At 50.3% G+C, this 15,344-nt stretch overlaps 1 protein-coding gene across 1 annotated transcript; it reads left to right on the top strand.

The window, feature by feature from the left end:
* The first annotated feature begins 3,779 nt into the window (after positions 1-3,779).
* Positions 3,780-9,173, top strand: LOC119862554 (urotensin-2 receptor-like). The gene is given in 4 exon segments (XM_038419439.2): positions 3,780-5,061; positions 5,064-5,126; positions 5,129-5,748; positions 8,346-9,173. Coding segments are annotated over 3 exon segments (1,086 nt in total). The 5' UTR covers positions 3,780-4,655; the 3' UTR covers positions 5,746-5,748; positions 8,346-9,173.
* Positions 9,174-15,344: the final 6,171 nt, after the last annotated feature.

The following is a 15,344-nucleotide window of genomic DNA, read 5'->3' as shown; positions in this document are numbered from 1 at the left end:
GAGAAATTCCCTCCGGCCCCAGCCCCTCATCTGAGTGCAGCCTGCAGACTGAAGCGGTGAAATCCCATGAGAATCCCACTTGCCTCAGGGCTCTTGAGGTGCCTCTGCTTCAGGGAGTCTGGCGGAGTTTTCTACGGAAGAAGCAGGGCCTCCATTCAGTGTACGGCAAAGCTACTTTGCCAAACGCTTCAGGCACAGACCGGCCACCCACTTGGGAGACCGGGCAGGGCATTTGCTGTTAGAAAGAATGTAAAGCTTCTCCTCCTGGGCCTGCCGTCGGTTACAGCTGCGGATACAGAGCCCGGCTGCTACTTTGGGGTGGAGCCCACTGGCCAGAACATGTCAACGTGCTTCTTGCTGGCTTCCAAGCACGGGATGAGCCCGCAAGGAGACGATGTTCAGAAAAGTCTATGCATGGAAAATCCAGCTGCTGGCAGATGGTTCCACCTTTGACTTCAATTGCGAGTTCTTCGAGGCAGGGGACTGTCTGTCTCTTTGTTCAGCATTTGCACAGCACCTAGCACAACGGGGCCTGGGCTGGGACTGGTGATACAGTCATACCAGTAATAATTTCCTATCCAGTAGCCCCAGGCTTGGTCAGGAATTCCGAGTTTGGGGAGGGGGGGGGGACGGGACCTGCAGGTGGGTCACACCAGAGGCTGCCTGCTGGATTACAACTCACCCAGTGAGAAGGAAAAGCAAAACCTTGTGGGAGTTGGGGCAGGGGAGTAATAGCTCCCTCCCCATCCCCCACTTCCTACAGCTGCTGGTCTCTTCTCCTGCACTCCCAGAGCAGCCAGCTCCCCAACCCTCCTTCCCGCTCCTCCCTGGTGCGCAAACCAAGTGTTGCACCAGGATAAGTCAATGCTGCAGCCTGGATAGACCAACCTGGGCTAGTGGGGCCCAAGCTAGCACGCTGAAGATAGCCATCCCTCCGGACATCACAGCTTGGCTTCTCACACCTAGGGAGTCAGGTGGGCTTGCAGCTGCAGAATAGACATCCCCCGAGGCTGCTCCTGCTGTGGGGCTGGAAATGAGAAACAACCAGCAGCAACCCCCTGTCCAAAAGCACAAGCCCTGCCCAGCACCCGCCCTGGGCATCCCTCCCACTTGTAGCACCCTCTCCCAGCACCAGCCATACCCTGAGCAGTACCTAAGCAAAGTCTGTGATTTTGCACCATGACCCAACGCTCACAATCCTTGGAAACTACAAGAAACCCTGGGTGGCTTAGAGCGCCTGGGGGAAAAGCTGAGACCCATCTGCTGCAGATTCAAACCAGGCCCCCTTAAGTTCAGCTCCAACATTGAGAAGTGACTAATAAACTGGGACCTCCTAGCATCTGTGCAAATCAGGGCAGAGCTGGGTTCACAACAACAATATCCTGTCAGAAAATGCCGATTGGCTGAAAGCAAAACGTTTTGTGGCAATGTGTCAATTTCAACAAAATTTCATCGGGGGTAGTCAATACGGTGAAATGAAAATGATCAATACGGTCTAAGCTCTCCAATTTGAGATTTTCAAAACGTTTTTGATTTTTCATTTCAAACAACTTTTGATTTAGAATTTTTTTTAAAAATTTGTCTTGTAAATGTGGCCTGACACTTTGACAAGGATGTTGGAAATTGGAACAAAACGTTTCAGTCGACCCAAGATTAATTTCATTTTCCAGAATTTTGTTTTATGGGAAGTTTCCATTCCCCCCGCCCCCCTCCGTTCTGAATGGAAATCTCGTTCGAGTGTTGCAGATTTTCCTGCAAAACAAAAAATCTGGTTCTCACCCAGCTCCTAGCCAGAGTCACATCAACTCCAGAGGCCACAGCAGCCTTACACCCATTTAGAGCCACTACAGCCAGAGGTGAGGAGCTGGATTCTGTGCCTTCTCATGCAACAGCAGCAGACTTGCTTGCTAAGTTCCAGTGAGTTACAGCTTTGTAATGGAGATAGCACAAATTCCACCAAGGACCTGATATAGTCTGCACCATCTTTCCCTGGTGACAATGTATGAGAAGGTTACAACACGGACACCGCTTCTATCTCTGAAGGCCAGCTAAAAAAAAACCCTGCCCCCAACAGTTTTGGCTCCCAAAAGGGAAAAGTGCTACAGACTCCAGGAAGTCGACTAAAGGCTTTACTATTGCCATTGATTTTAAGTGGAAGGTGCTCGGATATTACAGAGATGGGTGTAGTATATGAGAGAGAGAGAGAGAGAGAGAATGAATCAGTCCTGCTTTGCTGTCAGATCTCAGACTGCAGAATGCATCCGATGAAGTGAGCTGTAGCTCACAAAAGCTTATGCTCCAATAAATTTGTTAGTCTCTAAGGTGCCACAAGTACTCCTTTTCTTTTTGCGAATACAGACTAACATGGCTGCTACTCTGAAAGATCTCAGACTGGCAGCTAAGGAAAAACAAATCTTTTTACCTTTAAAGTGACTCTGTTTGGTCTGGAATTAGCGACACCTGATGGAGATGCAATGATGCTATTTTTACTGTCACTCCTCAGAGCAGAACTGCACTTTAAATCAGTACCCAGGATGTCTTGTAAACTTAACCTGCCACTGTGGCTTTAACAATTGTAATATGTATTACGTAGCTGACCAGTGACTAAGGAATTTCTGGGGTTCTCTTCTCTTACATAGATGCCACACCTAGTGAGGGCAACATACCTTTTATTATATAGTAAGTGCGAGGGACTCACTGAGACAATGGTCAAAGCACGGTTGTATAGGATGGCCTCAGTCTGTATGTAGGATATGGCTGAAAGATTCATGCCGTAATCAATACACGTGGGAGAAATGCAGTTCTTACCTCTTCCTTGCCCAGGTGCATTCAGATCTCCTCAACACCAGTGCTAATGTGGAGCAACAGCAGCACTGCTTCAGTTTCAGTGACTTGCTGCAGGGGGAGGGGGTTCTCTTCATTCGGACGGACTCATTCAGGATGTCCCAGACTGTCTCGCCAGAGTTGGGAGCCCCAGTATCCTGCCAAAACACAAACTGGGATAACACACCATGTGCTTAAACAGCAGCTACAATTAGATACAGCATTATTATTCTTCACTTCCTCTCCTAAACAATCACATGCTGTTGCTGTGTGCTGCTAAGCAGCTGATGCATTCCACCCCAGAGATGACTCCATCACAAAGTAAGGGGATCTTCATCTAATCTGTTCTGGCAATCTTTTTGTTATAAAAGGCACTGTGGAAATCTAAGTGATCACACTTTGTTCATGCCACTGTTAGCTAGGGTTATGCCATTCACTTTCTTCTGATTTTTATGGCCCTCCTATTACAGGAATGAGGCATTAGACAGTATTTCCTTTTGGTCTTTTCATGCTTCTCTGCTCACTTTTCCTGGAATACATGTTCCAGCCGCAGGTTTAATACCTCTCCATCCTGAGAGAGGCAGCAGGTTTAAAAATAGACCCCCGCCGTGTCCAAATCAAAATGAGGGTATGTGCATCTTGCACAGCGGAATTAGCCTCTCAGCGCCCCCCTGAAGCACAAAGGAAGAGCTGTGCAAAATTAAAATTACTGTGCAAGAGCCTAGAAAGAAAGGAGCAAAGATCTCCCTGTAGAAATACATTTCAAGAGGCAGAGTCCAACACCCAGTGTTGCTAAAGGAGCAGGTGCAGGGTGTGTGCATGCATCCTGGTAGGAAGAATGTGCCAGTGCTGGTTTTACCTCCTCTTCTCTGTTCCAAAAAGGGACAAATCCCACCTCTTGGGGGGCTGTCCGAGCAGCAGATCCCACCCCTCTCCAGCTCCAGCTCTTGGAAAATGCATGGATTTACCAGCATCGGGAGAGAGAGGAGTCTGCAGGAACAGATCATCCCAGCTCTGCTCTCAGCCCAGAGCCTAATACCCACCTCATTGAGGACTGGCAGGGACCCCTCAGTGGTCCCGCCTTATCTTTGTTAACAGCAGCTAAGATCTGCCTTGGAATTAAATCAACACTGCTTCTGATTTACATTCTAGCATCTGCAAGGAGAGCAAATCACCCTCACATCTCTCTGTCTCTGGGAGGATATCAGCTCCTATTGCACAGCACTCAGGCCACTGTTTATCTGTCATTTCACAGAACTTTGGACACGTCTGGAGAATAGCAACTCTTGCTCACAGCTTCAGTTCAATTGCTGACAATTTAAAAGCCCCCAGGGTCATAAGGACCACTTAGAAGGCAATCAGAGTAAATAAATGCATGAATTTTCATGGGAAGGAAAATAGCTTGGACAGGCAGCTGTACCAGGATTATTTCCAGCAGAGTGATCGCTTCCCCATCTATCTGCCAGCCACAGCTTTAATATACGTTAGGGGCTTTAGCCTTTGGACTTGAAGACAGCTGTCTGCAGGTAACGGACTCCTATATTCACTTCCATCTGTGGTCCTTGAAGGCTGTTTTCTGCAGGGTGAAATAACATACAGCTGAGGGAGAGCAGCAATTGCTTTTTTAGAGGCTGTAAATTTGTGGGCACCGGCAAAAAATCAGAATGTTGCTGTTATAGTGACAGGGACCTTTGTATCTAACGCAGCCCTGTCTGCTCAGCTGCATGGAATCTGTCTGCACGTCTGATGACAGCTTCTCAACACGACATCTTCACAGTTAAGTGCATCTATTATTATGCTCTGGGGCTGGAAAAATCCATAATTGCAGAGAGATGGAGCTGGGTCAATGCACTTCTGTGCCCTGCCACCCTAATAACACCACGGATCACGCCAATGCCATGTTTGAAGTCCTCGCTGACACCAGTGATGTCTTGGTCACCTCCTTCCTGGGGTGCATCCTGGCCGTGATGTGCCTGGTGGGCACAGTTGGCAACATCTACACGTTGACGGTCGTGAATCTCTCCATGATGTTCACTGGCTCGATGTACATTTATATTGTCAATCTGGCGCTGGCAGATCTCCTGTACCTGTCTACCATCCCCTTCGTAGTCTGCACGTATTTCGTGAAGGACTGGTACTTTGGAGATGTGGGTTGCAGGGTCCTGTTCAGCCTGGACCTCCTCACCATGCATACCAGCATCTTCATCCTCACTATCATGAGCACTGAAAGGTACCTAGCGTAGTCAAGCCATTAGACACTATTGGGAGATCCAGAAACTACCGGAGGACTGTCACCTGCCTGGTGTCCTCCTTGCCTTCCCAACCATGATCCTCATAGACCTAAGGACGAGTGACCAGGGCGGGGTGACCAAGTGCATGTGCCACCCCACTTGGCAGATGGAGACCAACAAAGTGTACCTCACCATCCTTTTTAACACCTGCATCCTGGCCCCTGGGCTTGTCATCGGCTACTTATACATTAAGTTGGCCAGGACATACTGGAGATCTCAGACTGCTGTTTTCACCACCAGGGAAATGAACCGGTGCACCCTGTACATGATATTGAGCATCGTCCTCACCTACTGGGCTTGTTTCATACCCTTCTGGCTCTGGCAGCTGCTCAGCATCTACTACTACAAGCCAGGGAACCTCACCACCACCACCATGGTCTACATCAATTTCATCGTGACCTGCCTGGCCTACAGCAACAGCTGCTTTAACCCTTTCCTTTACATGCTGCTCTCCAAGAATTACAAAGAGTACCTGAGGAGTCGCCAGAAGAACTGCATCAACCTCTCCAAGATAAAGCCCAAGAGGTGCTCCTCGAGGAGGTCCATGGTCTCTGGAAGCCACGCATACACAGAATCCATAGCCATCGCTCAGATCACAGGGCTCACCAATGAGGATGTCTGCACTCTGTGAAAGGTGAGTCGGTGCGAAGGGGAAGGGAACTATTTAATGGTTCATGCTCATGGGTTTTATTTACATGTTTGGTACTACCTGCGTGACACAGCTGCACCAGAAATTACATTCAAATGTAACACACTAGGTATGAGCAACATATTCCCCTCTGGTGGCCAATCCACATAAAGGATAAGAACCTACTACAGCTACCAGTTAACCAAGTTACTTATTGGGAACATGGTAGAAGCCCAGGCTTTGGAGCTGAAAGTCCTGAGTTCTAGCCACGTTGCCCCTACATGGTGCTGGTAGGTCATTACACATGTAGACGATCATTACAGTAGCAGCTCTAGTCTACACTATGTTTATGTAACTCTCATTTTGAGTCAGTGTGGCAAGGAAAAGAAGGCTACATGGCACAAGCACTATGCCTCAGTTTTCTGGCATCCAGCACCAGACAAAGGCTTTAAGGATCGCTTAGTACTTGGCAGTCACTGCTTCTCCACATTAAGAGAGAGCCCTTAAATCTAATGTAATTGAATGGAAAACACAGATGCTGTTTCTCCCCCCCCCACCTGTAGAACCAGTTCATTTCATTTGTGTTTGCATTTTAAATCAACATCTTTCCCTTGAAGAGCCCAGTGTGTTAGAGCTGATAGGATGTTAATAAACAATGACAATGTCACCACAATAAAGAGGTAAAACAATAGCTCCCAGCCAAGAGAGGCAGAATCTCTGACCATTGGAAGAACCAGGTTCCCAGCTTCTCTTTTTTGGCGAGTATCTCAGATTATCATTAAAACCCAGTCTCACTGTGACTGTTGAAGTTCCATTGAAAATTATTTTATAGATTTACTAGTAAAATGATCTCCAGGCAAAACGCAGGGCTCTGAACTGAACTGATCCTTTCAGTTCTGTGCCATCGTGCTTTCGGGATTGTTTTGGACGCGTTGCTTTAGACAGCTATCGAACGACTGCTAAATCCAGACCCAGAAGGCTGTGACCTTCCCTCGTTACACCCACACAACAGAAGTTAACTTTCAAGGACAGAATCAATTCTACTGTGCATTTTACTGCCCTGGCGGATCTGACAGGCTGGATGTGGTTCTAAGGCCTGGCCTACGTTACAGCAGCTTACCGTTTCCCACCATTGCTACCACCGCTGTATGGGTCTGTCAGTGGAAGGGCTCTAGTCTAGGCAGGTTGACAGCATTTTAACCACCACAGTGACTAAGCCTGCTCCGAGCAAGTCTCCACAACAGTGGCGGCTGGGAGTCTGTCTACACGGACACTCTCCCAGGCGCTATGACTGGTGGGACTTCGCTGCAGGTAGCAGCGGTGGGAAATTCAGGGGAAGTCAGTCTAACATAGGCATGGTGTTTGCGCAAGCAGAAACATGGTTTCCCTTGGCCGCAAGGGGCCTCGAAAGGCCTGGCCTAGATTAGGGAATTTTAGTGACAAATTGCTTCTCTTGTTAACACCTACTGGGAGCCCTAATGTAGACACTCCCCTGGCTCCAGTGTGTGTCGTTCATTAACATGTTCCACCAATTGTCCTTCTCTGGAGGCAGCCCCCTCTGGAGGCCTGAAGGAGTCCCTCTGTGCTGGCCAGATGGTGCTGGCTGCTGCCCTCAGTGTGGCAGCGGGGCCCAGAGCAGGGCTCCCGGACAGCCATGTCTGAGCCCTTTGGGGCAACTGCTTTTGGCCTGACCTGTGTCTGAGGCCACCAGGCTTCTGTCTGATTGAATGCCTCCTTGCCCTGCGCGCAATTCTTTGTAGGCCAGTAAAGATAATTAAAAACCAGCTCTGGAAAAATAGCTGCAACCTGCAGAGATGGTCCTGATCCAGGTAAGGTGTGGAGGGGGACAGGCTGCTGGCCCGAGCTTCGCACTGCAGCACTTGACTGGCTCGTGCTCTCACAGCCATGGATGCTCTCCCCCATCCTTCTTCTCACACATCCACTGACTCTTCCCGCTTGTCCCGCCCCCCACCCAGCCCCTAACCTCCCCCCAACAGGTGCCCACTCCAGCTTTCATCCTCACAGTTATATCCACTTCCACCCGCCCACACAGGCACATCCACTCACTCGGCCCACCCGGTCGCGCTCTTCCTGCAACCCTGCCGCCCTCCACACATCTCCAGCCTCGTGTCCACTTGCTCACAGAGTCACCTTCCAGGCCCATTCTGGTCTGACCCAAGACAATCAGGCCTGAGTTGAACAGTTATTTCCCGATAAGATCCTCGCCACTTGTTCTGTTGCAGGGATGCTCAGACCTCAGGGGTTAAGGAGCCAAATTAGCGACCCAAACGAGCCACAGTGGTGTGAATTCATTATCTCATTTACTGCAGTGCTATAGATTCAGATTTAGACAGTCTGGCGGGGAGATATTTAGTTTATATACATATATAGTATTCTCACAGCAAAATGACTGGCCAAATATTATGTTATCAACTACAGCTGGTTAATAAGCTAGTAAAATCATCCTGATTGATTAATAATTAAGTCACACGTGTTAATATCATCTGCTGCAAAGAGCCACAGGAGACGCATTAATAAACCACTTGCAGCTCCCAAACTCAGTCTGAGTATCACACTGCTCGTGTCCCCTTCCCTCTTTCTAGGTCTGTGGAGAAGAGCCGTATCCCTATCAACTCACCCTCCAGAAGGTCTTCTGTCGCTGGGCTCTCCTTGGGAGACAGAGGCTGGGGAGGAACAACGGTGCCAAACGTCCTGCTGTCACTTGCACCCTATGCACCTTCCCCTGTTCTACTGGTTCCTGCCCCAACAGTGATGGTTGCCATCTAACTGAGCTTCCTCTGTTATTAGGTCCCCCTCAGCCTGCTACTTGGGCACCATCATGAAATTAAAATGAACACAATTAACATTTTCCCTAGGCAGGCAACAAACTGACTCTGCTGTAGGCTATCCCCGTCGGCTGACTGACAGCACCCAATGGTAACACCCCAGGAAGGAGAAGCCAGCTGGACAATGGTGCATCGTGAACTGTACCCTAAAGGTGACCAAGCTCGGCAGAGACGGTTAAGCCCTGGGACCTCACAGCAGGAGAATGCTGCAGGTTGTAACCACTGTGATGGGGTGTGTGGGGAGAATACGCGGTGGACAAAGGGCTGCGCATGGTACAGATGCTGTCGGTGGACCCCAGGGAACCCTTCTCCCAACAGAAGGGCCGGAGGAGCCCAGGAGGCGGGTGAGTGACCGGCTGCAGGCTGTGGTGAGGATGCAACCAGGCTCCCTGGACTCCGCTCCCCTGCAACATGAGAGTCAGGAACGGCTCTGGCCCAGCCTGCCCAGCTCTGCTGCATACCTCTCTCGCCACGCACAGGGCGCCATGAGGCGGACACTCAAGCCCATTGCTTGCTAGCCAACCTCTTTCCCCCCGCACCAGACATTGCATTTTTATTATTGGGTGCAAAAGTTTCATCAGTAAAATAAAAATACGTGGAAAGAGGAGGAGGCACTTTTCTCTGCACCTAGGGGCAACTCTCGGTTGGGCCAGAGCTGAGAGCAGATCCCTTTAAATGGTGTGGGTGGGAGCAATTTACGAGGCCTTGGCCCAGAGGGGGACGCAGGAGTGGGGGGGGAAGTGGGCTGAGCTGTGTGGGCACTGCCAGAAAATAGGAAAGGGAGGGTCCCACTCAGAGATGGACTAAGATCTCCTGGGGCCCTGGCATCGGAACTGTGGCCCCACCCCACCCCTTCCACCTGCGGTCCCACCTCTATTCCACCCCTTCTGCCTGTGGACCCTGCCCATGGCCCCACCCCATTCCACCCCTTCCTCTGCGACCCCACCCCTGTTCCACCCACAGCCCTGCTGCTTTCTGCCCCGAGACCAGAGATGCTGTGCCCTGCTGCGACCCTGGGGCCGCGGTGGGAAGCAAGAGCTCCTCTAGCTCCAGGGCCACGGTGGGGAAAGGTTTTTCCAAGGGTCCCAAATTGGCTGGGGTCCCTGAGCACAGGCCCCATTGGCCCATGTGGTAATCCGCCAGTGGTCCCACTTTAGAAATGGGGAAATTTAACCTACGAGTCAAGATATACATCCGCCAGCCCCTCCCTCCCAAGGGCTGGTCAGGCCCAGAGGTCCTAGGTTGGAAGCCATACTCCAGCCATTGTTTTCCTGGAGACATGAGTTCTCAGGGCCACTGGGAGTGGGAATTCATCACCGTATTTAATGGGCTCTGTATACAAAACACAGTGGGCCCAGCCCCGCAGTCCTCACTCAGGCAAAACTGACAGTGCCATCATCTGCCACACACACACACACAGGCTCTGACCCATTCCCCTCATACAAGAACAAGTTCCCAGAGTCACTGCCATGCCGGGGGGGGCCGTGAATCACAGACAAACGTGGAACATAATCACCATCCTGCAGGGACAGGCTGGTGGGGGGGATCTGGAGATTGGTGAGTGGATCTGGTGTCTTTCACCAGTGGGTCAGTGGCCCAGATGTAATCCAGGTCAGCAGGGATCTAAAGTTGCTACCACTTTATTGCTATCTGAAGTGTATCAGTCCTGTCCCTAGCAGACACCTGCCCACATCACAAACGCATGCCAGGCAGCTGCAGCCTCAGCAGAGAGCCCAAGGATTACGCTGGCTTTGGAAACCCAACTCCCTACCTGCTCTAGGCCCTGGGCTGTGTTAGCAGAGCACTGCGGGTTGCCCTGCTGTGGCCCAGGCTCTCCATCCTGTTCAGTCCTGTACAGCGTGTGGCTGCAGGACTGCTCATCTGGCCCCTTTCACCTAGGCTGAGCTACATGTCTACGTCCCTGCACGGGAGACTGCCATGGAGAAAATGGACCATGCCAGTCCTGACCTGAATGCTGGTGGCTTCCCTCCCCCGCAGCAGGTGAGACAGATCAAGGCTACAATCTGCAGAACAAAGACGAGAAAGATCCCAGCCCAGCACTCAAACCAAGGTGAGTACACGTGGAGATTTCTGTAGAACAAGGTCAGGTCACCAGGGCCAGAGTCTGAAATAACAGTCTCCACCGAACCCTCTGTGATGGAGGACGCTGAAGATTGATGCTGGTTTTTCTGGACCCTCACCAAGGAAGCCTTAAAGCTTCTCTGCTCAGTGAGGAGTGACACGTGCACCACGTGAACCAGGCATCTGCCCTGCAGCTGCCTCTACTCACTGAGCTCAGGGGTTGTGTTCTCAAAGTGCCTACATGACTTAGCAAAAAGAAAAGGAGTACTTGTGGCACCTTAGAGACTAACAAATTATTTGAGCATAAGCTTTCGTGAGCTACAGCTCGCTTCATCTGATGCATGACTTAGGAGACTGTGTTCTACTTTCAAAAGGCATTTATGTACTCAGGAGCCTAAGTGAACGAGATGTAGGCTCCGACGTCACTTTTAAATAGGGGGCACAGCCTCCTAAGTCATTTGGGTGATTTACATTTTTTTACCCCAGTTCTCAACTATACAGAGCCCAGGACACATCTAAGAGGCTCAGACACCGAACCCACTGGCCCTTTTCCAGTTTTAAATTCTTTACAGCTAGAGACTTGTCCACACTGATTGATGAACCATCTATTCCATCAGCGCCTATCATTGATCAGGGCAACAACATACAAACAGAAATGAAGGCACTGTCCCTGCCCCAGGGCTCTCAGCACACGCAGCCACAGGGGTGGGGGCAGATGTCACCGAGAACCTACCCTCTGACAATACACTAGCTGGGCGTATCCATCCTCTCTCCCAGCCAGCAATGGGCAGTGGTGACACACTGCCACCAAGCTAGAAGGATGAATGCAGGGAGGGGGAATCTCTCACTCATGTGGTCCTTAGGTCCATAGTATCTGAGCACCAGACAATTTTTAACCTATTTGTCCTTTCACACACCCCAGAGGCTGGGGAGGGCTCCTAGTTGAGGCACAGAGCTTGAATGACTTGTGCACACACTCTGAGGGGGAGCAAGGAATCAAACCTGGATCTCCTGAATCCCAAGCTGGCACCCTAACCACCAGACCATCTCCTCGTCTCTGGATACAGCTAAGCCTCACCCCCTGCCAGAGACGGTTTCTTGCACTGCTTCACAACTGGAGAGTCATTTCTATGCACCAGCTGGTGGGTAAATACATAAATAAGAAATCCCCCTGTGAAAGATTCACAAATTCTAAGGCCAGAAGGGACCACTGGGATCTAGTCCGACCTCCTGACCTTCTGGCCGTGGCACTACCCCAAGATAATTCCTAGAGCATCTTCTAGAGAAACATCCAGTCTTGATTTAAAAACGGTCAGTAATGGAAAATCCACCATGACCCTTGGGAAATTGTTCCAATGGCTAATTAACCTCAATCAAAAATTTGCACCTTATTTCCAGGCAGAATTTATCTAGCTTCAACTTCCAGCCATTTGGATCATGTTCTACCTTTCTCTGCTAGATTAAGGAGCCCATTATTAAATATTTGTTCCCCTTGTAGGGGCTTACAGACTGTACTCAAGGCACCCCTTCACTTTCTCTTTGTTAAGCCAAATAGATTGAGCACCTTGAGTCTCACGAGAAGGTTTTCTAATCCTTTGATTGTTCTCATGGTTTGTCTCTGAACCTTACCGTTTATCAACATCTCCTTGAATGGCTGGCACCAGAACTGGACACAATATGACACCAGTGGTCCTACTTGTGCCAGATACAGAGATAAAATAACGTCTCTTCTCCTATTCAAGATTCCTGCATGAAATGCCCAGGAAAGGTCTTTACCCCCCTGAGCCTGTGTAGACACACTTCAGTGGACCTACGCTAACCATCGCGCTGTGCTATTAACATTCTATTTTTCAGGAATAAAACATTCCCTGCTAAAGCCCCTCATACAATTCTCTTTGCCCAGCCACCGCAGTAGTTACATTGGCTGTTCATGTCCACCCTACCCTCCTTCACCTGGTGGTGCATGTCCTCACCAGGAGCGCTTGCACTGACTTAAGTGGGGATTGTGGGGGGCTGACAGCCCAAGCGGTCTGCCCCGGTGTGGTGAGGCCCCAGCTGTCAAAGGCAGCAACAGGCAATATAAGCAAGAGTGTGTACATGGACACTGCGTCGACTTAACTACTATGCTTCTTGCAGCGCTGGAGTTATTAAGGAGATGTAGTGGGTGACTTACATCGGCGGGAACAGCAATGTAGTGTGGACGCTTACCGAGTTAGGTTGACGTAAGCTCTGTAACGTAGACCAGGCCTGAGCGAATAGCCGCTGCAAACCTCATCTCTGTGCAGACATGCATCCCTGGGACACAAAGATTACCACAAACTAAGAAACAACCTCTCTGTGGGAGCACTTCAGTGACACGGTGAATGCAGTCATTGCTAATGGGGCCAGTCAGGAAGGGGCAGGGAGAGAGAGAGAGTCTGTGTACGTGTGTGTACAGTCCAGTCACTTTAGAGCTTTTATTTCTTTAGCCCTCCCAGAAAATGCAGCCAGCTGAAGAGATGGTTCTGTTTCCTCCCTTGCTGAATCATGGTCCCACCAGCCCTTATCTCTCCTCCATGCCAGTGGCCGCAGAGATTTGCAGCTGGGAACTGCCTGAGGTGAGCACACCTGCCCTTGGGTTTATCAGCAGTTTTGTGCTACACTTTACCGTCCTCCACTGCCAGGCAAGGGGCTGTGGCTCATGCACTTCTCCATAGCCTGCGATCCGGAACCCCGAATGGAATAATTCCAACGTCAGAAAAGATTAGTGAGTCTAACCTGAATTTATTGCGCTCAGATCCTTGTGGAGTGCCAGGGGCTGGGGCTGCTTCTTAATTGCCCCCCCCCCCTTTTTTTTTAATTGTTAAAGATTTTCCTTTCCCTTCCCCAACCCCCAGAGCTGTAAGGTCACAGACAACACGCAAAGGAAGTGAATTGAAACTGATGCACCTGCCAGGCTGCCTGATCTGAAGCTGCCCCATTGCAACTATCACCTCCTGTCAGAGCAAAGCATATGGCAGAGGCACCACAGATACATTTGCTCTGGAGAGATGTGCTTTGCTGGGCAATCTTTGGGAAGATGACTCTGGGAGAAGGAGGAGAAAGACACCGACAAGAGTTAATTCTCCTTGGAGAGGTTCAGGTAGTAAGAGGAATCTGGGCTGGAGGGCTAGGGTTGGCTTCTTGCAAGCCATGCAGGAAACCACAGCTCAGTGAATGGCTGCCAGTCGGTCACCCGCTGGGTCCATAGAGGTTAACAAATACACTGCACTACTAATGGCTTCTTCCATGCCAGGATTCTATAGCACTTTACAAAGAGTGGCCCCTTTGCGCTGGGGAGGTGTCACACTCATGCGTGACAGCAGGGAAGTATTATCCCCATTTTGCAGATGAGGGCACAGGCTGATTAAGTGCCCAGGCAGGGAAAACTTTAGCAGAGCCGGGAACCGAACCCAGGACTCCTTACTCCCAGCTACAAGACAACCCTTCCCCTTCGCAGCACCACTCAGTCAGCTGCAAGCTTGGTGCCCAAAGGGCAGGAAGCAGCCCATCCATTTAACTAAAGTCTCTCTGGTTGCATAGATTTGCTGCGATGCTTGGAAGCCAAAAATCAGCCTCTTCACTGATTTTAGTCCACACTGCAGAGGGCTGTCCCAATTTAATATCTAGGCATTTCATTGAGGTGCTCCTTACTCCCTCTTCAGGTACATCACACAGCAAGCGGCAATGAGTTTCAGATCCCGCTCCACAAACTCGGGTTCACGTTCTGGCACTAAAAAGAGCTGTGCAGGCTAGAGAGGGGGATGGGCTCCAGCCTGAATCACAGCGTCTACACGGCTATTTTTAGTGCCATGGCGCAAGCCTGGGTCTGTTGAGCCGGGCTCTGAGCCTCGCTGCCGCAGGCTGTATAGATGTACCTTCCAGATCAGTAACGAAGGCGCACCATCAGAACGGACCCCATGCTGGTCCCTGTGGTGCTCAGGAGGCAATTGCCCCGCTCAATGCATTGCGAGCCACAGCTACCCTAGTGCTTCAGATCTGAGGCCACAGGCCAGCTTTTCTGTGCAAGCCCCGATTGAATCTTTAAGTACGATTCTGTGAGACTGTATCTGAGGCTTTCCTGAGATCCCAATCTGCTGCAACACCTGCAGGCCCTTTGGCCCAGCATTTTGTAATTCTTCAGAACAAAAAAAACCAATCAGGCTTGTCTGGCTGGATTTATTCTCTCTAAACCCCCGGTGGTGCCTCTTTAGGCACCTGTTTCCTTAGTGATTTCCCCCCCCCTCTTACCTTTGTTCAGAATGGTCCGTCCACGCTCAGTTTTTACATCAGCCTTTTAAGACCCTGGCTGCAGCAGCGTCGCACTCTGTGGAGCAGGCCTTTGATTCCTGTGCAGTGAGCAGAAAGCCAGTTGCCCTCACACTGTGCAGTCAGCGCTCCACTGGGCTGTAGCTGCAAGCATAAGTACAGAGGCCCTTGGGCCCATCCCGCCCAAAAATCTCTCATAGGATTGCTACAAGCTTGGAAACTCAGAACACTTTCACTCACCTAGATGCATTAAGTACAAAGTACCAAAGTATGTCCTGACCTTTAGAAAAAGAAACCCTAGGCATTTGGGAAGCTGTTGATATAACATCATCCAACATTTCTAGAGTGTCTTTTCAGTCTGAAGGATCTCAAAGAGCTTCACAAGCT

Source organism: Dermochelys coriacea, chromosome 10 (assembly GCF_009764565.3).
Source record: "Dermochelys coriacea isolate rDerCor1 chromosome 10, rDerCor1.pri.v4, whole genome shotgun sequence".
NCBI classification, from domain to species: Eukaryota; Metazoa; Chordata; order Testudines; family Dermochelyidae; genus Dermochelys; species Dermochelys coriacea.
The sequence above is the reverse complement of the archived record's forward strand: the minus strand, read 5'-3'. Positions and strand labels throughout refer to the sequence as shown.